Source organism: Coregonus lavaretus (genome assembly GCF_964263955.1).
Source record: "Coregonus lavaretus genome assembly, chromosome: 8".
Classification (NCBI taxonomy): domain Eukaryota; kingdom Metazoa; phylum Chordata; class Actinopteri; order Salmoniformes; family Salmonidae; genus Coregonus; species Coregonus lavaretus.
Window position 1 is genome coordinate 46,395,330 of NC_139995.1, and position 23,789 is coordinate 46,419,118.

Consider the following 23,789-nt stretch of genomic DNA (forward strand, 5'->3'; position numbering starts at 1 on the left):
TGCATAGGGGTGTTCCTATCGGGCGGTTGATTGACAGTGTGTCTTCTTGCCGTTGACTTAGTTAATCTGCTGACTGACACGGGGATGCCAGCATGAGGGGGGCGCAGGAAGCAGGAGGACATGACGGAGCGCTGCATGAGTCACCGAGGAGAATTAGTCTCGCCCGCCAAACCTTCCTGAGATGCGGCCCGCGAACGGAAGCGGAGAACCTGGGCCGTATTCACAAAATGTCTTAGAGTAGGTTCAGTTGATCTAGGATCAGTTTTGCCTTTTAAACCATAATGAAGAGGGGGGACCTGATCCTAGATCAGCACTCCTACTCTTAGACGCTGTGAATAGGGGCCCTGGACCTTATCAAGGGTGTGGGACGGTCAAGTTGGATCTTGCAGAGATGGACAATTCCAGTCCTGGAGAGGGCTGTAACAGGGTGTGTAGGCTTTTGTTCCAGCCCAGCGCTAACACACCTGATTTAGCTAATCACTAATCCTAATCTTCAGATTAGACCATGATTAGTTGGATCAGCACTGCGAGTGGCCTTCCAGGCAGGGGCGTCATGCACCCCAAAAATCTAAGGGGGGCACAAAGTATGTAAGGATGGCTGGGTGGTGGAAGTTGGAGAATTTAGAAATGTTCTAACACCTGAAAGTATTTTCCTGCAACCTAGTCATAATCATTATGCTTACTTCTGTCAAAAATATGTTTATTTTTCTGCATATCTAAGCATACCTCGAACTGTCTAGTGGTTATATTTTTAAAGAAACTAAATATGCTTCTCTGTATCTCTGCTAAAATCTGGGTAAGAGATTGAAAGGAATGTGAGTCTTATCAGTACATTTAGTTATTGCTCGCTTTTCTAAAGTCTACCAACCTTGCCAGCAGGCATGCCAGCTAAATTAGACAAGCTAGCTACTCTAACTTGATTGATAGCCTGAAATGGCTTCTTGGTAGCTAGTTACGAGGTTGGGAACCTATCTGGGCTAGCTAAAGCCAACTTCATAAAATTGCTATGTGGCTAGTAGTATTAGAGAAACAAAAACAAAACATATATTTGTCCTGTTTAAAAATGTGAGGGGACCATGCCCCTGTGGGCATGACGCCTCTGCTTCCAGGTCCAGAATCCTCCCATCCCTGCAGGACTAGCTTCAATCAAGTGCTTACTCCAAGCTGTAGAATCTAGATAATGTATTATCTGGTTATGGACCACAGGAGGTTGGTGGCATCTTAATTGGGGAGGACGGGCTCGTTGTAATGGCTTGAGCGGAATCAGTGGAATGGTATCAAATACATCAAACACATGGTTTCCATGGGTTTGATGCCATTCCATTCACTCTGTTCCAGCCATTATTAAGTGCTGTCTTCCCCTCAGCAGTCTCCAATGTTATGGACTATTATAACATTCAAATATTGTTTCTATCGCTGTCTTTACACACATTCCAACACAACCCCTGCTGCAGTGGGTAATGTAATGAGAAATGCAGCATGAATATTTGATTGAGGGTAAGGGTTAAACTCTTAACTGAAAAGCAAGTCCAGACAAACCCTCAATAACAGTGCATAACCTGGATGTGCATTGGGGCACATATCAGTCATCATCATGCAGTGTAATTAGTCTCAGAACAGGGTTGTGTTCAGTAGGGAGAAATCATTTCGAAATGGCATTAAAATGGGGAGGCCTGTCCTTCTCAAATCACAGATTTCCATTTTCCATTATAAAAAGTTTTGCTGTGACTTGCCCTACTGAACAGAACACATGTTAGAAGACTTGGTTCAATTCCAGTATTGAAGATAATAGTATCAATGTTGGGATTGGTGTTACTACTGAACATCAGATTTCACCAGATAATGCTGTAGGTAATAAACAAATAACACAAAATCTCAAGCATTTTATTAGGTTTAAACAATATCTTGCTTAGAAAGGCCATTTGGCATTATATAATTATATATAATTTTATAATATATATAATTATATATACATATATTCAATTTATTTTTTATAACAAAACACTAGAAAACAAAACAGATGCAAATAAAATATAGGATTTTCTTAAAACAATAATAATACCAAATTAAAAATAGCAAGAAAAACACAAAATATCTCATTCATCTCTAAATGGTCCCAGTACAGTTAATGTACAAAAAAATAAAAATAAAACATAAACTAAAAAGCAAGGCAGCAGACAGGAATGAAATTATGTTCAGAAGGGAGTGGGGCAGTGCCGGATATAGGGGAGACCAAACCAGCCCAAGGGGCAAATAGAACAAGAGAGGGAGAAGAAGGAGATGGGAGTTAAGGGAAAAAGAGAGAGAGATCTTTGGGCACATCCAAGGGACAGCTAAACAGGATCAGGAGGAGAAAGACAGGTTTAAGTGGTGGGAGAGACAGAGAGAGACATATTTAGTGGTGGGAGAGACAGAGAGAGACAGGTTTAAGAGGTGGGAGAGACAGAGAGAGACAGATTTAGGGGCGGGAGAGACCGAGAGAGACAGATTTAGGGGTGGGAGAGACAGAGAGAGACAGGTTTAAGAGGTGGGAGAGACAGAGAGAGACAGGTTAAGAGGTGGGATCGACAGAGAGTGACAGGTTTAGGGGTGAGAGAGCTTTAGGGATGGAAGAGAGAGACAGGTTTAAGGGTGGGAGAGACAAGTTTAGAGGTGGGAGAGACCGAGAGAGACTGGTTGAACCCTAAGAAGACGAGTTTAGGGGTGGGAGAGATGGAGAGAGACTGGTTGAACCCTAAGAAGCCCCACTCCTCCAGTCTGTCTCGCTCTCTTTCTCTGAAGAAAGGTGTGCCCTGTTGCTCAGACAGGGACATTACATTACTGGGGTGTTGCGTCACATTTCTATTGGCAGCCAGCAGGGGTGTGGAACAAGGGCCCAGATGCACCTAGCTGTCCTCTGTAATAACCAGTAAACAATGCCATTGTGATTTGTGGTTGGAGTAACTCAGGGTAGAGTACCCGACAAGGGACCACAATGAAGGAATAGTCAAGGGTCCAGCACTTCAGTGGAATGGAATGAAGACATGGAGCCAAAACAAAGCTGGTTCAAAACAAAGGAATGGAGTTGGATTGGAATGGAACCCGGCGTTACAGCATGAAATGGAAAGGAAGCTGGTGGAGCATGAATTTGAACAGGAGAATAAAAGGCCCTGATCTTGGTCTCTGTGTTACAAAGCCAAGCGACTGCTACGGCTTTAGGGTCTTTGTCGATAAAGTTATCTACAACGGCTAAAAATAGTAGTGGGAAGGGGAGGGGCCAAATAGATGTACTAATCTGTAGGGTGATACTGGTTTACCAAGCGTCTATACACCTACACTCAATCAACTCCCAGAGGGAGAGGTGCAGTGAACTTATTTTCCATATAAAATCAACCTGTGAGGCACTTTCTAGAGTAAAGCCTTAAGTCACTAGGGTTGGGTGTTGGCACAGTGTCGTTGGGGACAGGTGATTACATTCAGCAAACCTTCTGGCTCAAGAGAAGAGTAAAAGCCTCGCTTCTCCACACACACCAACGCCCACCCTGACGATTACAAAGATCCGACACAACCAAACATCCAGGAAGGAAAACAAAACGGCACCAATCGTAACACACGGGCACTTGAGATGCTTTGGAATGGAACACGGTCTGAAATGACGTTGACAGTATTTAAGTGACTGGTCTAAGTGAGACATCCGGTTTGAAGATCTCTAACTAGCTATCCATGTCCTGTGGTTTAACCCAAGAGAACCAGTCAGAACTAGATGCCTAACTAGAGGCCATAACCAGAGTCTTTTAAAAGGCATCTTCAATGTTGACATTATGGTTGCAATTATTAATTTAATAAAAAATCCAGTTTAAAAAAAAAAATCCTGGTTGGAGGATTTTTGGGAATCAGAAGGGAATAAGCTGCGAGGGAATCCTCCCACCTGGAATTCTTCAACCAAGATAAAAAATAAAATAATTTTGCAACCCTAGCTGCAAAGTCATTTACTATCTCTTGGTCATGTTACCCATCTGGCCTTTGCATCATTGGTTCTGATATTTTTTTAGGTGCAAATAGCACAAGCATTCGAACAATCAACAATAACAACTTCTCAATACTGGTGCTTTTTTTGTGGAGTTTCAGAGACTATTTCTAATTTCCTGATCCCATATGATTCAAGCACGACAGAGCTGGATTGTGCTCCTTCCTTTCGGCCTATAATAATATATAAAGGGAGAAGCTAAACCAATCCATTCGAACTCCTGAACAGCAAGGGTTGGGCAGGTATTTTTCTACACACTGTGGGCTTTCCTTATGTCCTAATGACAAAACAACGCTAAACCTTTATGACCGGAAAAATAGGGCCATCTGTGTATAAGAGAATGCGTTTGGTATCGACTAGCTTGGCAGATCTCTAGCATACCTTTCAACCACAGGAGGTTGGTTGCACCTTAATTAGGGAGGACGGGCTCGTGGTAATGGCTGGAGCGGAATTCGTGGAATGGTATCAAATACATCAAACGCATGGTTTGACGCCATTCCATTTGTCTGTTCCGGCCATTGTTATGAGCCGTCCTCCCCTCAGCAGCCTCCTGTGATGTTAACTCCACAGACCAATGGAGAAACTGGGATCAACATGGCAGCTCTTATAATTGACCAATAATCCCCGATCACAACTGACAGCTAAAGCCTCATGTCAGTTACCCCTCATACACTCAAACCTTGCAGATATCAATTGAGTGGGGTGGTAGGGTTTGGGTTCACACATTAGTTCACAGGGAAGTGGGTGGGAATCATACACACTACACACCATACGGCATGCCCCCCACACACTATTATACTGTTTATTACAATCCTTTGAGGGCAATTGGTAGCTGTGATTGGCTAACGGACCAGGGGCAGGGTCAATTCCATTTGCACTCAACCAACTAAGTAGACAAACTGAAATGTAATTTATATACATTGAAAGAACCCGTACAGGAACCCACCCTCCCTGACAATTTTAAGTCATTTCCTGAGTTGACCAGGCAGAGATGGAATTGACCTCAACCTTGTTGCTAGCTAACTGACATTTACCTTTCATTACAATCGCAACTAAAGACCGAGGTACGCCCGAGGGTGGCCTCATCCACAAACCCATAGTGTGTGTTTCTAGCCAAGCTGTCCTTACAGGCAGCCATTCTGAAGAGGAAAAAAATCACTGCAAACATTCCATCATGTCACACGTTTTAGCAATAAAAGTACAAATTTATCAATTTGGGGGTGGGAGTATCAAAGCAACAGCATTAAAGTATAAAACATTCTTAGTTTTAGTGACATTGGAGTTGAATTATATTTCAATAAAACACTAACAGATAGACTTTCTAAATGGTGCAGATAGAAATAGAATGAATAGAGCAGACAATTTATATTCTATATGACAACCACATATGTTCTACACAATACATTTCTATCTGAACATTCTGTAACGTTTCATCACCCTGAATAGGCCCAAGTCGAAAAACAGAGAGAGGGGGGGGGGGGGGGGGGGGGGGGTCTTCACATTTTGATGTCATCTTCTCAACCAACCTATACCAAAAAGAAATATACCCAATAGATTACAAACAAGTAAATGGAATGATACGTAAATAATAGATAGGAAATGTTTTCCCCCATTCTAATTGTAAGCAATTAAATATATGAAAACATACATAAGAATTGGTTCATTTCCATGATGCAACAAATGATAGGAAATGCACAGTAATTGCATGGTTACTATATTTTGAGATATATGGACATACACCCATAATCTACATAGTTTTATATATGGTCATTCTGAAATAATCATTATATTGTGGCAACATATGGACCTCATATACTCATCATTATTATGCAAAGGCTATTTTGAATGCATTGTCGGCCAAATCTTCAACACGCTCCTTACATTTCAATATACTTCAACTTCCCTAAACGTTCTACACACATAGAATCCTCTGTGACACCCAGCATGTGCATGTCCACCTAAATTACAGTGTTTCCTAGGTATTTGAACACAAACGCAGCAAAGCCACAATGTGTTGGACTGTGTGAGAGATATGTGGCTAGCTACGCCATAGGCCTGCCTCTCAGGTGAAGAGTGGGCCCTAGGTACATATCTAGGATCAGCTCCCCAAATCCTAATCTTAACTATTAGTGAGGGAAACGCAAAACTGACCCAAGACCAGGGTCAAGGAGCAACTTTACTCTTCACCTGAGGAGACTGTTTGGCACACAGGGGAAACAGTGTCCCCCCTCCAGCCAGACTTTTCACGGCTCCCTTTTAAAAACACACACACACACACACAAACAATCTGTTTGTGCTGTGAGAATTCAAATCGGCTCTGGGGTGCTACGCACTTGTGTAACGGTGGGTTTAGCAAATGCCATGACTCATTGGCCTCTGTGTGATCTGTGAACTCAACGGAAAACTAGTCGAAAGGGTTTGGACCATGTGATTAGCAAAGCCATCGTGGCCAATTCTGGATATGCTCCTGGCTAGCTGTAGCGTGTGTGCGTTCGTGTGAACAGATTAATTCTGATTGGCTGTGTAAATCTATTCCTCTGAGGTTGACCTATCAGCATTAAGTTGCAGCCTGAATCAGATGAAGCCATCAACCACGTAAGTCTCAGTCACTGAACTGTAAAAACCAAAAGACAAGAGAAATAAAAAAATACCAACACCATTCCCTCAATTCTCGATTTTTGACATAAGCCTCTAAAGCGTCCGATTTATATTCATATATATTTATATAAACCAATAAAATACATTATAAATGTCACCCTAAAAATGCAGCCAAAAAAAAAGGTCTTAAAAACAAAACAACAAAATGTGACAGGCTAAGTATATGTACATGATTGGGGGTTGTCTGGATGGGGAGCCATATTAACAAGATCAATATTACAAAATATTCAAGAAGGCATCTCTGATATTCACTCCCTCCGGTACACTGCAGCGCTGCACTTTGCTCTGTCACAAGACTTCCATTCCCTTTTCCTTCATGCACGCAGGCTGTCCAGTCATCTAAGCCTTAACCAGTTTCTTTGCTTCCGTCGGGTACGTGTGTGTTTGCTTTGTTTTTATGACTGTATATGGATGTCCGTCCCATGTGTGGGTCTGTCCCTACTTGAAGTTGGCATAGTCAGAAAAGGCATCAATATACTCCTGGACTACTTTGTAGCAGAACTCGTACTGCTCCTAAAACAGAGAGAGAGAGGAGAACATCACAATGATGATTATAAAGGATACTACTAACTATACAACCAAGATCAATTCATTTGCACACAAACGGAATTGCAAAACTATTCTAAGTCACTGAAAAAGTTGTGTTTTAAATGCTGTCCAAAAAGACATTAGAGAAAATTGTGTATGTGAACAAAACCACACACACACACGCATACACAGTATCTCATTTGGCGGTGATCACATAAAAAGAGGAAGGAAATATGGGGGAAAAAGAAAGTGGACAGAGGTGAGTTTCTGACTGGGTGAGCCAAGAGCTCGTTGAGGAGTTCATACATTCTTGTTTGTGTTTACATTTGTTGTTGACAACAAAGTTGGTATGGTAGCAATAGAGTCCAACCGATATTATCGGCCCATAATTCAACCGATAACCGATATTCAATAAATAGGATGAGTAAAGGGAATCTCATGCTTATCTGAACACTTGCGACCTTCTCATGATGTGTCATTATTGCAGGTAGCCTAGCGCTTAAGAGCGTTGGGCCAGTAACCGAAAGGCTGCTGGTTCGAATCCCCAAGCCGACTAGATGAAAAATCTGTCGATGTCGCTCTGGATAAGAGTGTCTGCTAAATGACTAAAATGTAAAAATAAATAAAAAATAAACGTCACAATGTATGAAATCAACATTTTAAGCATAGTTATTGGACAATTGCTCTTTTCAAATCAAATCAAATTTTATTTCTCACATGCGCCAAATACAAGCCCTTAACAATATCTTGAACTGCATTGTTGGTTAAGAAAATATTTACTAAATAAAATAAAGTAAAAAATAAAATAAAAACTAACACAATAAAACTAACGAGGCTATATACAGGGGGTACTGGTACCGAGTCAATGTGTGGGGGTACAGGTTAGTCGAGGTAATTTGTACATGTTGGTAGGGGTAAAGTGACTATGCATAGATAATAAACAGCGAGTAGCAGCAGTGTAAAAACAAAGGGGAGGGGGTCAATGTAAATAGTCCAGGTGGCCATTTGATTAATTGTTCAGCAGTCTTATGGCTTGGGGGTAGAAGCTGCTAAGGAGCCTTTTGGACCTAGACTTGGCGCTCCGGTACCGCTTGCCGTGCGGTAGCAGAGAGAACAGTCTATGACTTGGGTGACTGGAGTCTGACTATTTTTTGGGCCTTCCTCTGACACCGCCTAGTATATAGGTCCTGGATGGCAGGAAACTTGGCCCCAGTGAATTACTGGGCCGTACGCCCTCTGTAGCGCCTTAGGGTCCGATGCCGAGCAGTTGCCATACCAGGCGGTGATGCTACCGATGGATCTGGGGCTACTGAGGATCTGGGGACCCATGCCAAATCTTTTCAGTCTCCTGAGGGGGAAAAGGTGTTGTCGTGCACTCTTCACGACTGCCTTGGTGTGTTTGGACCATGATAGTTTGTTGGTGATGTGGACACCAAGGAACTTGAAACTCTCGACCCGCTCCACTACAGCCCTGTCGATGTGAACAGGGTCGTGTTCGGCCCTCCTTTTCCTGTAGTCCACGATCAGCTCCTTTGTCTTGCTCACGTTGAGGGAGAGGTTGCTGTCTCTTGCCTCCTCCCTATAGGGTGTCTCATCGTTGTCGGTGATCAGGCCTACCACTGTTGTGTCATCAACAAACTGAATGATGGTGTTGGAGTCGTGCTTGGCCACACAGTCGTGGGTGAACAGGGAGTACAGGAGGGAACTAAGCACGCACCCCTGAGGGGCCCCTGTGTTGAGGATCAGCGTGGCAGATGTGATGTTGCCTACCCTTACCACCTGAGGCGGACCGTCAGGAAGTCCAGGATCCAGTTGCAGATAGAGGTGTTTAGTCCCAGGGTCCTTAGCTTAGTGATGAGCTTTGTGGGCAGTAAATTGACCTGTTTAAAGGTCTTGCTCACATCTGCTACGGAGAGCGTGATCACACAGTCGTCCGGAACAGCTGGTGCTCTCATGCATGTTTTAGTTTTGCTTGCTTTGAAGTGAGCATAAAAGGCATTTAGCTCGTCTGGTAGGCTCACATCACTGGGCAGCTCGCGGCTGGGTTTCCCTTTGTAGTCTGTAATAGTTTGCAAGCCCTGCCACATCCGACGAGCGTCAGAGCCGGTGTACTAGGATTCAATCTTAGTCCTGTATTGACGCTTTACCTGTTTGATGGTTAGTCTGAGGGCATAGCGGGATTTCTTATAAGCGCCCGGATTAGCGTCCCGCTCCTTGAAAGCGGCAGCTCTAGCCTTTAGCTCGGTGCAGATGTTACCTGTAATCCACGGCTTCTGGTTGGGATATGTACGTACGGTCACTGTGGGGACAAGGTCGTCGATGCACTTATTGATGAAGCCAGTGACTGAGGTGGTATACTCCTCAATGCCATTGGATGAATCCCGGAACATATTCCAGTCTGTGCTAGCAAAACAGTCCTGTAGTGTAGCATCTGCGTCATCTGACCACTTCCGTATTGAGCGAGTCACTGGTACTTCCTGCTTTAGTTTTTGCTTGCATATGTAACTCTGTGTTGTTGTTTTTATCGCACTGCTTTGCTTTATCTTGGCCAGGTCGCAGTTGTAAATTAGAACTTGTTCTCAACTGGCTTACCTGGTTAAATAAAGGTGAAAAAAAAAAAAGGTCAGATTTGCCAAATGGAGGGCGAGAGAGAGCTTTGTATGCGTCTCTGTGTGTGGAGTAAAGGTGGTCTAGAGTTATTTTCCCTCTGGTTGCACGTGACATGTTGGTAGAAATGAGGTAAAACAGATTTAAGTTTGCCTGCATTAAAGTCCCCGGACCACTAGGAGCGCCGCTTCTGGATGAGCATTTTCTTGTTTGCTTATGGCTTTATACAGCTCGTTGAGTGCGGTCTTAGTACCAGCATCGGTTTGTGGTTGTAAATAGACGGCTACAAAAAATATTGATGAAAACTCTCTTGATAGATAGTGTGGTCTACAGCTTATCATGAGGTACTCTACCTCAGACGAGCAATACCTCGAAACTTCCTTAATATTAGACATCGCGCACCAGCGGTTATTGACAAATAGACACATACCCCCACTCCTCGTCTTACCAGACGTAGCTGTTCTGTCCTGCCGATGCATGGAAAACCCAGCCATCTGTATATTATCCGTGTCGCCGTTCAGCCACGACTCGGTGAAACATATTACAGTTTTTAATCGTTGGTAGGATAGTCTTGAACGGAGATCATCCAGTTTATTCTCCAGTGATTGCACGTTGGACAATAGAACGGATGGTAGAGGCGGGTTACCCACTCACCGACAAATTCTCACAAGGCACCCCGATCTCCGACCCCTGTATTTCCGTCTTTTCTTCAAACAAATGACGGGGATTTAGGCCCGGTCTTGGAGAAGCAGTATATCCTTCGCGTCGGACTCATTAAAGAAAAAATCTTCGTCCAGTTCGAGGTGAGTAATCGCTGTTCTGATATCCAGAAGCTCTTTTCGGTCATAAGAAACCGTAGCAGCAACATGTACAAAATAAGTTACAAACAATGCGGAAAAACACACAAAATAGCACAGTTGGTTAGGAGCCTGTAAAACGGCAGCCATCCCTTCCGGCGCCATTATCACAATGGATTGCAATTGATGAGAATTCAGTGTGGAAAAATTACACTTTTTCATTTCCCCGCTGTAAAAAGATATCGGAATCACTAAGTTTTGTCCCCCCCAAAAAATCGGCATCGGACCCAAAAAATTACATATCAAATCAAATATTGGTTGAGCTCTAGGTAGAAACTTTAGCCAGCACCGTTTTCACAATACTTTCCATATTTTTCACATAGGGGGACATTTAGCGTGAGCAATTGGCAGTGAGCAGTGATCGAAAAATAACCGTCAAATTTCCAAAATACAGGAAGGCATATTTATTCAATGCAAGTTCCTAAGCTTGCAACTCGCAATTGCATCACGTGCATTGTACAGTTGGCTAAACTCAGGTTGAATAATTGCATTATTATAACACACATCATTAAAGCTGAAATCCTTAATTGGTGAAACTGCAACATCCATTTGAGATAGTGTAACAGTCTGCATCCTGTATCTAGGTGTTGCGTAACATAGTGTGTCCTCACCAGTGTCTGAACCATGTGGGGTCTCTGCAGCCGGAGGCTCTTGACGGTCTGGAAGACGTCCAGGATGGCCTCAGCCTTCACCCGCTCCAGGACCGTGCTCAGGGCACAGAAGGTCCCCGTCCGCCCCGCGCCCGCACTGACACACACACACAAAGGTTAGCTATGGTTAGGTACACATACTCACACAATATGATAAATTGTTAAAATGTTAGGTGTAGGTTACCTGCAGTGGACAGTTATTGGGTGGTTGCCAGATTGTTGCTGCTGCTTCTGGACCGCAGCGATGATGTTGATCATGCCCTTCCCGTCACTGGGGATGCCCACTTCTGGCCAGCCATGGAAATGGAACTGTCTCACCGTACGAGCCTTGTTCTCCTAAAGAGTGAGAAAGGAAAGAGTCAGACAGGAAGAGAGACACCCACCACCAGTGTTTCCCCTAGGGGTTTTTTCAGCAGCGGTGGCAAAGTTAGCGTAGGGGGGTAGTGGCAGTCTTATGCAGTGTTCTTATGCCATCTGAGTGACTCAAACATTATAACAAAATCAATGAGGGCCCCATGCAATTACATTTTTTGAATTTTTTTGGAATCCCTGACTGTCTAGTTTTTATTTAGGTAGTTGTTAGTTATTAGTATCATCTAAAATGATGATTAAAAAATATATTGCGCCATTATTTTTCTACATACTTTATACCTGGTTTTAGTCATTTAAGTTTACACTGAAAACTTTTTACCATCCTGATAAAAATAATATAGGGGTAAACACTGCCCACACATACAAACACACACTGAAGACACATAGAAGTGACAAATCGAATCTAGTTTACTTCTGCTTGGGGTGTGTGTGTGTGTGTGTGTGTGTGTGTGTGTGTGTGTGGAGAGTTTTGAATGGGTTATGTTGACTGCTAGTGTTTTTTGAGGCAGCCTCTGTCCTCACCCTGTTGTTGGTGACCAGGAGGTCTCTAACAGTGTAGCTCTCACTCTCCTCCTCCTTCTTCAGCTCAATGGAGATGTCCCCACACACCATCACCCCATCACTGGGCCAGTACTGGGCACACTTCTCCTACAGAGAGAGAGAGGAGAGGGATGGAGAGAGAGGAAGGTAGATAGAGAGAGGCAGATAGAAAAAGATTAGCGAGAGACAGACACTCACAGACAGACAGACAGACAAAGGTAGCCTGGCGGGTAGGAGCATTGAGCCAGTAACCGAAAGGTTGCTGGATCAAATCCCCGAGCTGACAAGGTAAAAATCTGTCGTTCTGTCGCTGAGCAAGGCAGTTAACCCACTGTTCCCCGGGCGCCGAAGACGTGGATGTCGAATAAGACAGCACTCCGCACCTCTCTGATTCAGAGGGGTTGGGTTAAATGCGGAATACACATATCAGTTGAATGCATTCAGTTGTACAACTGACTAGGTATCCCTCTTTCCCTTTCCCAAAGAGAAACAAAGAGAGTGAGAGAGACAGACAGACGGAGAGATCGAGACAGACGGAGGAGTCATTTACCAGGCTTTAAACTAACAGAGAATGATCCTCTAATCACGAGACGGAAACAGACCAATAAGAAAACATTCCTCTTCCAATCATTGTTCTTAGTTATAATATACTTTACTGGCTTGACTGAGCTTAGTGAACACAATGTCGTCAGATTAGTTCAACAGCACCCATCCTTCACTGCGCTCTCTCCTTTCTGCCCATCTCCTCCTTCCTATGGCCTCCATCCTCCCTCCATCCCTCTCTACCTGTCCTCTCTATCTACTCCCTCCATCCCTCTCTACCTGTCCTATCTATCTACTCCCTCCATCCCTCTCTACCTGTCCTATCTATCTACTCCCTCCATCCCTCTCTACCTGTCCTCTCTATCTACTCCCTCCATCCCTCTCTACCTGTCCTATCTACTCCCTCCATCCCTCTCTATCTGTCCTATCTACTCCCTCCATCCCGCTCTACCTGTCCTCTCTATCTATCTACTCCCTCCATCCCTCTCTACCTGTCCTCTCTATCTACTCCCTCCATCCCTCTCTACCTGTCCTATCTATCTACTCCCTCCATCCCTCTCTACCTGTCCTATCTATCTACTCCCTCCATCCCTCTCTACCTGTCCTCTCTATCTACTCCCTCCATCCCTCTCTACCGGTCCTATCTACTCCCTCCATCCCTCTCTATCTGTCCTATCTACTCCCTCCATCCCGCTCTACCTGTCCTCTCTATCTATCTACTCCCTCCATCCCTCTCTACCTGTCCTATCTATCTACTCCCTCCATTCCCCTCTACCTGTTCTCTCTATCTACTCCCTCAATCCCTCTCTACCTGTCCTCTACCTACTCCCTCCATCCCTCTCTACCTGTCCTATCTATCTACTCCCGCCATCCCTCTCTACCTGTCCTCTTTATCTACTCCCTCCATCCCTCTCTACCTGTCCTATCTATCTACTCCCTCCCTCCATCCCTCTCTACCTGTCCTATCTATCTACTCCCTCCATCCCTCTCTACCTGTCCTATCTATCTACTCCCTCCATCCCTCTCTACCTGTCCTCTCTATCTACTCCCTCAATCCCTCTCTACCTGTCCTCTACCTACTCCCTCCATCCCTCTCTACCTGTCCTATCTATCTACTCCCCTCCATCCCTCTCTACCTGTCCTATCTATCTACTCCCTCCATCCCTCTCTACCTGTCCTATATATCTACTCCCTCCATCCCTCTCTACCTGTCCTCTCTATCTACTCCCTCCATCCCTCTCTACCTGTCCTATCTATCTACTCCCTCCATCCCTCTCTACCTGTCCTCTCTATCTACTCCCTCCATCCCTCTCTACCTGTCCTATCTATTTACTCCCTCCATCCCTCTCTACCTGTCCTCTCTATCTACTCCCTCCATCCCTCTCTACCTGTCCTATCTATCTACTCCCTCCATCCCTCTCTACATGTCCTCTCTATCTACTCCCTCAATCCCTCTCTACCTGTCCTATCTATTTACTCCCTCCATCCCTCTCTACCTGTCCTCTCCATCTACTCCCTCCATCCCTCTCTACCTGTCCTATCTATTTACTCCCTCCATCCCTCTCTACCTGTCCTCTCTATCTACTCCCTCCATCCCTCTCTACCTGTCCTATCTATCTACTCCCTCCATCCCTCTCTACCTGTCCTATCTATCTACTCCCTCCATCCCTCTCTACCTGTCCTATCTATCTACTCCCTCCATCCCTCTCTACCTGTCCTCTCTATCTACTCCCTCAATCCCTCTCTACCTGTCCTCTACCTACTCCCTCCATCCCTCTCTACCTGTCCTATCTATCTACTCCCTCCATCCCTCTCTACCTGTCCTATCTATCTACTCCCTCCATCCCTCTCTACCTGTCCTATATATCTACTCCCTCCATCCCTCTCTACCTGTCCTCTCTATCTACTCCCTCCATCCCTCTCTACCTGTCCTATCTATCTACTCCCTCCATCTCTCTCTACCTGTCCTCTCTATTTACTCCCTCCATCCCTCTCTACCTGTCCTATCTATTTACTCCCTCCATCCCTCTCTACCTGTCCTCTCTATCTACTCCCTCCATCCCTCTCTACCTGTCCTCTATCTACTCCCTCCATCCCTCTCTACCTGTCCTCTCTATCTACTCCCTCCATCCCTCTCTACCTGTCCTATCTATCTACTCCCTCAATCCCTCAATCCCACTCTACCTGTCCTCTATCTACTCCCTCCATCCCGCTCTACATGTCCTCTCTATCTACACCCTCCACCCTCTCTACCTGTCCTATCTATCTACTCCCTCCACCCCTCTCTACCTGTCCTCTCTATCTACTCCCTCCACCCCTCTCTACCTGTCCTATCTATCTACTCCCTCCATCCCTCTCTACCTGTCCTATCTATCTACTCCCTCCATCCCTCTCTACCTGTCATCTATCTACTCCCTCCATCCCTCTCTACCTGTCCTCTCTATCTACTCCCTCAATCCCTCTCTACCTATCCTCTATCTACTCCCTCCATCCCTCTCTACCTGTCCTATCTATCTACTCCCTCAATCCCTCTCTACCTGTCCTCCATCTACTCCCTCCATCCCTCTCTACATGTCCTCTCTATCTACTCCCTCCACCCTCTCTACCTGTCCTATCTATCTACTCCCTCCATCCCTCTCTACCTGTCCTCTCTATCTACTCCCTCCATCCCTCTCTATCTGTCCTATCTATCTACTCCCTCCATCCCTCTCTACCTGTCCTATCTATCTATTCCCTCCATCCCTCTCCACCTGTCCTCTCTATCTACTCCCTCAATCCCTCTACCTGTCCTCTACCTACTCCCTCCATCCCTCTCTACCTGTCCTATCTATCTACTCCCTCCATCCCTCTCTACCTGTCCTCTCTATCTACTCCCTCCATCCCTCTCTACCTGTCCTATCTACTCCCTCCATCCCTCTCTACCTGTCCTATCTATCTACTCCCTCAATCCCTCAATCCCTCTCTACCTGTCCTCTATCTACTCCCTCCATCCCGCTCTACATGTCCTCTCTATCTACACCCTCCACCCTCTCTACCTGTCCTATCTATCTAGTCCCTCCACCCCTCTCTACCTGTCCTCTCTATCTACTCCCTCCACCCCTCTCTACCTGTCCTATCTATCTACTCCCTCCATCCCTCTCTACCTGTCCTATCTATCTACTCCCTTCATCCCTCTCTACCTGTACTATATATCTACTCCCTCCATCCCTCTCTACCTGTCCTCTCTATCTACTCCCTCCATCCCTCTCTACCTGTCCTATCTACTCCCTCCATCCCTCTCTACCTGTCCTATCTACTCCCTCCATCCCTCTCTACCTGTCCTATCTATATATCTATCTATCTATCTACTCCCTCCATCCCTCTCTACCTGTCCTATCTATCTACTCCCTCCATCCCCCTCTACCTGTCCTCTCTATCTACTCCCTCCATCCCTCTCTACCTGTCCTCTACCTACTCCCTCCATCCCTCTCTACCTGTCCTCTCTATCTACTCCCTCCATCCCTCTCTACCTGTCCTATCTATTTACTCCCTCCATCCCTCTCTACCTGTCCTCTCTATCTACTCCCTCCATCCCTCTCTACCTGTCATCTATCTACTCCATCCATCCCTCTCTACCTGTCCTCTCTATCTACTCCCTCAATCCCTCTCTACCTATCCTCTATCTACTCCCTCCATCCCTCTCTACCTGTCCTATCTATCTACTCCCTCAATCCCTCTCTACCTGTCCTCCATCTACTCCCTCCATCCCTCTCTACATGTCCTCTCTATCTACTCCCTCCACCCTCTCTACCTGTCCTATCTATCTACTCCCTCCATCCCTCTCTACCTGTCCTCTCTATCTACTCCCTCCATCCCTCTCTATCTGTCCTATCTATCTACTCCCTCCATCCCTCTCTACCTGTCCTATCTATCTACTCCCTCCATCCCTCTCTACCTGTCCTATCTATCTATTCCCTCCATCCCTCTCCACCTGTCCTCTCTATCTACTCCCTCAATCCCTCTCTACCTGTCCTCTACCTACTCCCTCCATCCCTCTCTACCTGTCCTATCTACTCCCTCCATCCCTCTCTACCTGTCCTCTCTATCTACTCCCTCAATCCCTCTCTACCTGTCCTCTACCTACTCCCTCCATCCCTCTCTACCTGTCCTATCTACTCCCTCCATCCCTCTCTACCTGTCCTATCTATTTACTCCCTCCATCCCTCTCTACCTGTCCTATCTATCTACTCTCTCCATCCCTCTCTACCTGTCCTATCTATTTACTCCCTCCATCCCTCTCTACCTGTCCTATCTATTTACTCCCTCCATCCCTCTCTACCTGTCCTCTCTCCTCCAGCTCAGTGAGCATGACTATGGAGCAGCTCCTCCACTCCCAGATCATCCTCCAGAAGTCTTCGATGGTGTGCCGCAGTGGGCCCTGGCTGGCCATGTACGAGTCCTTCTGACGGTAGCCCTGCACCAGACACAGGTAGAGATACACAGAGGTTAGGTGTGTTCACACACACACATACATATACACACACACACACACACACATACATACATACATACATACATACATACATACATACATAGACACACGCGCCAGCTTAGACATACACACAACAACCACTGTAGGATCCATTTCTGCCTGTATTAGACTCATCTCCTATGTTGGATGTTTTCACTTGTTTTTGTACACTAGGGGTCTACCCTTACCAAGGGTCTCTACTCTATCATCACTCCCACATCTCCTGATAGGCATCTCCTTACATTCACATTTTAGTCATTTAGGAGACACTCTTATCCAGAGCGACTTACAGTAGTGAGTGCATACATTTTCGTACTGGTCCCCCGTGGGAATCAAACCCACAACCCTGGCGTTGCAAGCGCCATGCTCTACCAACTGAGCTACACAGGACCATCTTTTCACCTTTTATGTGAAGACGAACTTGTATCTGTGCTAACGTTTTAAAAACACTCCTAACACAGGTGAAGTGAGCCATAGTCAGGTGTTGGGTTTGACAGTGGTTCCATCTACTCACGTCAATGAAGGAGGCGTTGACATAGTCCGTGTTCTCCTCCCCTCTCTTGACTGGGATGATCACTCTGTTGAACTCATCTACGAGACCCCAATAAACAGGTTACATTACATGGAGTTATGTGACCGACTTGGTTTGAACACCAGTCTGCGTTAATCTGCTGAGCTAAAGCCTAGGCATTAGCTCAGGGAGCTAACACAAGTTTTCAGGTCTCAGGCAAGGTTTGGAGCCGTCACTCACATGGGATGATCTGGAGAACTCTGTTCTTCTTCATGTTAGCCGGCAGGTTGCCTGTCCTCATCTTGTCGTTCTGGATTTTGATGGAAGTCAGCTTCTGTGTGGGGAGACAAAACCACAGGCTCTAAAACAACTAACAACTTAGCTCTCAGAGTGCTACTTCAATGGTTTAGACCTGGGTCATATTCATTAGTTCACACCAAAGCAAAACATGTTGCAAGGAAAACAAAAACAAGCATTTTCAGTTAGTCCCTCCCCGTTTCAATTTCAATGCATCAACTTCTTCCGCTTGGTGCCAAATGAATACGACCCAGAGTCAAACAGATAGGCTATCAAACATTTAAGCGTAGGTGAAGTGAGCTTGCTTAAGCTTGTGCTTTGCACTTTTGGGACTATTCCATTAGTTCCATTGTACCAAGCAAACTAAATCACCTTGAACTCCGCTTCCATGCCCCCACAGCCAGCGGCGGTGGAGGGGGCATAGAGCTTGGCCAGGTGGGACTCCAGGGAGGTCACCTCCAGCTCAGTGTCCCCGTACAGATAGTGCTCCAGCATGGCCTGGAAGATGAACACGTATTGCATCTGTGGAGAGGGGGGGGGGGGATAGAGAGAGGGGAGGGGGAGAGAGAGAGAAGGGAGGGGGGGGAGAGAGGGAGGGGGGGGTGGGGGAGGAGAGAGAGAGAGGGTGGAAAGAGGGGGGAGGAGAGGGAGAAGAGGGAGCGGGGGGAGAAGAGAGCGAGAGGGGAGAGAAGAGAGAGAGGGGGGAGAGAGAGTTATGGGGGATAGAGAGGGGGAGAGAGAGAAATTGGTAACACTTTTAGTGCACTTGTGATGCCCATATCATACATCCACAAGAGGAGTCAGATGACAACACAACATTAATGGGTAATTACCACATACCCTGAACACTCCCAGTATTGAGATTTGAATGGAAACCTGTTCATATAGTATAATGATATGAGTGTGTGATCTTATTCAGGTCAGGGTAATGTGGTCTTAGTCAGGTCAGGGTAATAATGTTAAGTGGTCTTCTTGCAGTCAGAGTACTGTTGTGGTATTGTTTGGCTCAGGGTAATAATGAGTACTGGTTTGGGTCAGGGTAATGTTGTGGTTAGTTCTTGTTGCGGTCAGTTCAACTTACGTCTGTCTGGACCATTTGGCAGCGCTGGGCTCTGATACGTGTGACAAAGCCAAACACGTCCACCTTTCTCTCGGTGTTCATCATATCCAACATGGCGTCTATCACTATGAAGGTACCTGTCCTCCCCACCCCAGCACTGACACACAGACAGACAGAGAGAGTCAGAAAAGAGCACGCACATAAAGATAGTACGTTGTATGTGACTGAACCTAGGTCGTGTTAGCCCACCAAGCTTAAGCATTAGCTTGGCATCTATGCGTCACCGGACCACCTCCACCAATAACACACTCACTGACCTGCAGTGGACCACGATGGGGCCGGCGTACTGGGGGTTGCAGGTCTTGACCTTCTTGAGGAACTTGAGCATGCCGATGGGTGTGAAGGGGACGCCGAAGTCTGGCCAGCTGGTGAAGTGGAACTGGGTCACAAGCCGCTGGGGCTTCTTACCCCCCACATCCCCCACCTATTATATATATATATATATATATATATATATATATATATATATATATATATATATATATATATATATATATATATATATGAGAGAGTGAGAGTGAGAGAGTGAGTGAGTGAATGAGTGAGAGAGAAGGGGGGGTAGGAGTAGAGACAGAGACACCATTAGTCTAACTGATTTGGAGTATTATTCAAGCCTAATGTTATCTTCAAATGATTTTTGTTTTTACATTTTCACATGAGCTTTGCCATCAGTGTACCAAACCTGTAGAGCTGCTAAGAATAACCATAAATAGTGTTGTTGATTAGTGAATGCTTGGTGTCCATCCACATCACATGGGTTTGATAGATGGTGTGGTGAGAGGAGAAAACAAGACAAGAAAAAGGGAGGAGAGAGGACAGTCCCTGAGGATAAAGAGAGGACAGTCCCTGAGGATAAAGAGAGGACAGTCCCTGAGGATAAAGAGGAGAGAGGACAGTCCCTGAGGATAAAGAGGAGAGAGGACAGTCCCTGAGGATGAGGAGAGAGGACAGTCCCTGAGGATAAAGAGGAGAGGACAGTCCCTGAGGATAAAGAGAGAACAGTCCCTGAGGATAAAGAGAGAACAGTCCCTGAGGATAAAGAGAGAACAGTCCCTGAGGATAAAGAGAGGACAGTTCCTGAGGATAAAGAGAGAGAACAGTCCCTGAGGATAAAGAGAGAACATTCCCTGAGGATAAAGAGGAGAGAGGACAGTCCCTGAGGATAAAGCGGAGAGAGAACAGTCCCTGAGGATAAAGAGGAGAGAGAACAGTCCCTGAGGATAAAGAGGAGAGAGAACAGTCCCTGAGGATAAAGAGGAGAGAGAACAGTCCCTGAGGATAAAGAGGAGAGAGAACAGTCCCTGAGGATAAAGAGGAGAGAGAACAGTCCCTGAGGATAAAGAGGAGAGAGAACAGTCCCTGAGGATAAAGAGGAGAGAGAACAGTCCCTGAGGATAAAGAGGAGAGAGGAAAGAATGTCCAGAGAAGACAGGAGAAGGAGAGAGGAAGAGAAGAGCAGGGTACCTGTTGGATGCAGAACTTGCGGATGGTGTAGTCCACCAGCACCATCATGTCCTCCACAGAGACCCGGATGTTGCCGTAGGTCCAGCAGCCCTGGTCTGGCCAGTACTGGGCACACTTACACTGAGACACACAGAGAGATTGCCGCTGTGTGGATTTCTTTCAAATGAAAAGAAACAAACACTCATAGTCGTACACTCATATGCCTTTTCACATTGCAAATTTGAAATGCTGAACATACCCAATCATCGTCATATAGCAACTACTATGAAAGACCTAGTTAGTAGGGGTCTGTTCAGGAGGGTGGAACATTACAATAGATTTTGTACTGTGAAGAACAGATGTTTTAAATGCATTTCATGTTGAGTAGGCAGTCGTGTCAATTGTTTTAATATACTTTCTATCTGCAAAATTCTGAACGTTCCACCTTGCTGAACACACCCCTGTTGTCACCCCTCCCCCGCTTTTTCCACCTCCTCCTCCCCTACCTCTTTTCTTTCCTTCAGGTTGGTCACCATGACGATGGTGGCTGTGTTCTGTTCCCAGACCATTCTCCAGAAGTCGTTCACCGTCTCCTCCTTTGGCCCTGAGAGAGAGAGAGACAGAGAGAGAGAGACAGAAGAGATATTATAATCTACTGTATATTATCATCATTGATTTAATAAGTTATTGTATGTTTGCTTAGGCAATATAATCTGATGTCATATTAACATGGCAATAAAGCTCAACGGATTGAATTGAACCAAGAGATGGGTCGTATTGACATTCAAGTCTTCATCCCAAATGGCACCCTATTCCCTATGTAGTGCACTGCGTTTGCACCAGGACCCATAGGGCTCTGGTCAAAAGTAGTGCACTACATAAAGAACACGGTGCCATTTGGGACGAAGACAAGATGGCTCATGGCATTTCATCACATCAGCCTACCCCTGTGGCTAGAGTAGCCGCTTTACCTTGAGCTGCAATGAACTTGTTTTTCTCTTGGTACCCCTGTGAACAAGAGGAAGGCAGAAGAGGAAGAGTGTGAGAAAAACATTTGATCGCTGAACGGGTTTAATGACCATGTCTTGCATTGTTAGGTAATGTTCTGATGTATCATCGATGTTTCTCTACTTTTTGATGTATTGATGTTGTTTCTACTTCATGGTCATTTAGCGTGGGACCTGCGTTCTACAAATGAAATAGACAGAGGGAGGGAGGGAGGGAGGGAGAGAGAGTGATGAAAAAGACTGCATTATTCTAACGCAACCTTTTATTTATTTATCTAACCAAGAAGTTCAATTAAGGTCAGAAGACCTCTTTCACAAGGGAGACCTGGCCAAGGGGTAGCTAATAAAAATAAAAAAAATACACAGAGCCTGTCATTGATGTCGATGGCTTGTGGCGTCACTCACGTTGATAAAGGATGCGTTGATGAAGTCGGAGTCTGGAACTCCCTCTAGTGATGACAAATGCACCCTGGAGTGATCATCTGAAACACAACAGAACCTTGATTAGCTGAAACGCCAGCCTGTTTTAAAGGAGCTACATGCAACATTTACATCTAGTGCCAAATGCCAATTACATACCAATAGTAGCAAAATAATAGAAATCCACGAGAGTAAAAACATACTTTTCAGAACGCCGCTTGACGCTGCTAATTCTTTTTTTTTTTTTTTTTTTACTGCGACTAGCCGGTCCAGCTGTTGTATACGACTTCCTGAATTACAATTGGTTCTCGTTTGGAAGGTTGACAACATAGCAAAAACATTAGCAATGCAAAACGTATTACGTCTTTGCAAATGGTAAGAAGCCACTATGCCATGTTAGGTGTTATTAAGCAGTGTCCATCAAAAAAACATGAAGAAATCAAATGTATGCCTAAAATGTTACATGTAGCTCCTTTAAAGTCTGTTCCAGGAAGAGTAGTTTGACAGACTAGTGCCCGATTCAGACTATCGGGCCGAAACCGATCCAAGCCGAGCTATACTGCCGTGGTTACGCATCCGCCATAGATGCGGGAACAGTGCTGGAAAGGAAACATACAAGCCAGCACAGTACAGTTTGGTCCCAAAGGGGGAATCAGGCTTTAGGGACTCACATGGCAGGATGTTGACGTATCGGTTCTTCTCCTTGTTCTCCTCCTTAGAGGCCGCGTCGCACGACGCCTGGATGGGACACACCGGCAGCGCCTGGACACACAGCGAGCCATCAGACACACAGACAGGTAACACTGATATTAGCTGAATACCAGAGATGCATGTTTCTATTGGGGATATTATTCTTTCCAAAAGCAGCCCCGCTGAACACGGAAATAAAGCAAATAAGGAAAGAACGCTAAGGGAAGGGAATTAGGAAGTATTGGGACACAGACATAGGCTGTGTAAGATAGGATCCCACTCCAATCTGAGTCAGTAGCTAGAATCACACAAACACAGAGGGTTGTAGATGCAAGTACAACCTGCCCATTGTCCTGATGTGGCCCATAGATTACTAAAGTGTGTGTGTGTGTGTGTGTGTGTGTAAATGTGTGCGCGCGAGTATGCATATAATATACACACACACACACACACACATTTGTGTGTGCGTGCATAGGGACTCCATACGTTGAACTCCTCCCGGAAGAGCTTGTTGTCGTCAGCCATGCGACGATTCATCTCCTCCTCCAGCTTGTCGACAACAAGGGGAGGGTACTTCCTGTTGGTGCTGGGTGAGCGGGCCAATAGTGGCACACTCTGGAGCTCTGCGAGAGCAGGAAGCAGGGAAGATGGAGAAGAAAGAGAGGAGGGAAGGAAAGGGAGGGGAAAGATGGGTAGAGATAGAGTTCCACAGGAGATAGACAGAGACAGACACCCTTATTGTTGTGACACTGCCTACAATAAATTATACAAAAACAATTATTTATATACACTATATAAATAGTATTTATTAACAATTGTTACAGTAAAAAACAATTACAAAAAGCTGTTGTAAGAGCCAGATAGTGACACATTCACCAACCAACGATTATAAACTAAATCAATGCACTACAGAAAATGTATTATATATTACATGTCCTAAACATTACATTCCAATCTACACGCACAACATCACCAAACTGACTGTCTGTTCTGTAACAAAAGCCCACAAGGGGGCGCCGTAAACCAATCC

General features: G+C 45.4%; 1 protein-coding gene across 5 annotated transcripts in view; it reads right to left on the minus strand.

Moving 5' to 3' along the window:
- Positions 1-7,009: 7,009 nt before the first annotated feature.
- LOC311133213 (receptor-type tyrosine-protein phosphatase alpha-like) overlaps positions 7,010-23,789 on the minus strand; it is a 49,053-nt gene continuing 32,273 nt past the window's right edge. Inside the window, exons 8-24 of one of the 5 annotated variants that reach the window (XM_084166699.1) lie at positions 23,246-23,382; positions 22,741-22,831; positions 22,055-22,131; positions 21,774-21,830; positions 21,614-21,650; positions 21,149-21,246; positions 20,664-20,783; positions 19,457-19,623; positions 19,161-19,296; positions 18,452-18,601; positions 18,023-18,116; positions 17,786-17,862; positions 17,080-17,214; positions 12,201-12,326; positions 11,491-11,642; positions 11,268-11,403; positions 7,010-7,177 (exon numbers count right to left, since the gene is read on the minus strand). In XM_084166699.1, the coding sequence (XP_084022825.1) occupies positions 7,103-7,177; positions 11,268-11,403; positions 11,491-11,642; positions 12,201-12,326; positions 17,080-17,214; positions 17,786-17,862; positions 18,023-18,116; positions 18,452-18,601; positions 19,161-19,296; positions 19,457-19,623; positions 20,664-20,783; positions 21,149-21,246; positions 21,614-21,650; positions 21,774-21,830; positions 22,055-22,131; positions 22,741-22,831; positions 23,246-23,382 (1,865 nt within the window). In that variant the 3' untranslated portion in view covers positions 7,010-7,102. Of the gene's footprint in view, positions 7,178-11,267; positions 11,404-11,490; positions 11,643-12,200; positions 12,327-17,079; positions 17,215-17,785; positions 17,863-18,022; positions 18,117-18,451; positions 18,602-19,160; positions 19,297-19,456; positions 19,624-20,663; positions 20,820-21,148; positions 21,247-21,613; positions 21,651-21,773; positions 21,831-22,054; positions 22,132-22,740; positions 22,832-23,245; positions 23,383-23,789 lie in introns of all 5 variants that reach the window. The other 4 variants (XM_084166698.1, XM_084166697.1, XM_084166701.1 and 1 more) reach the window with 4 other exon arrangements.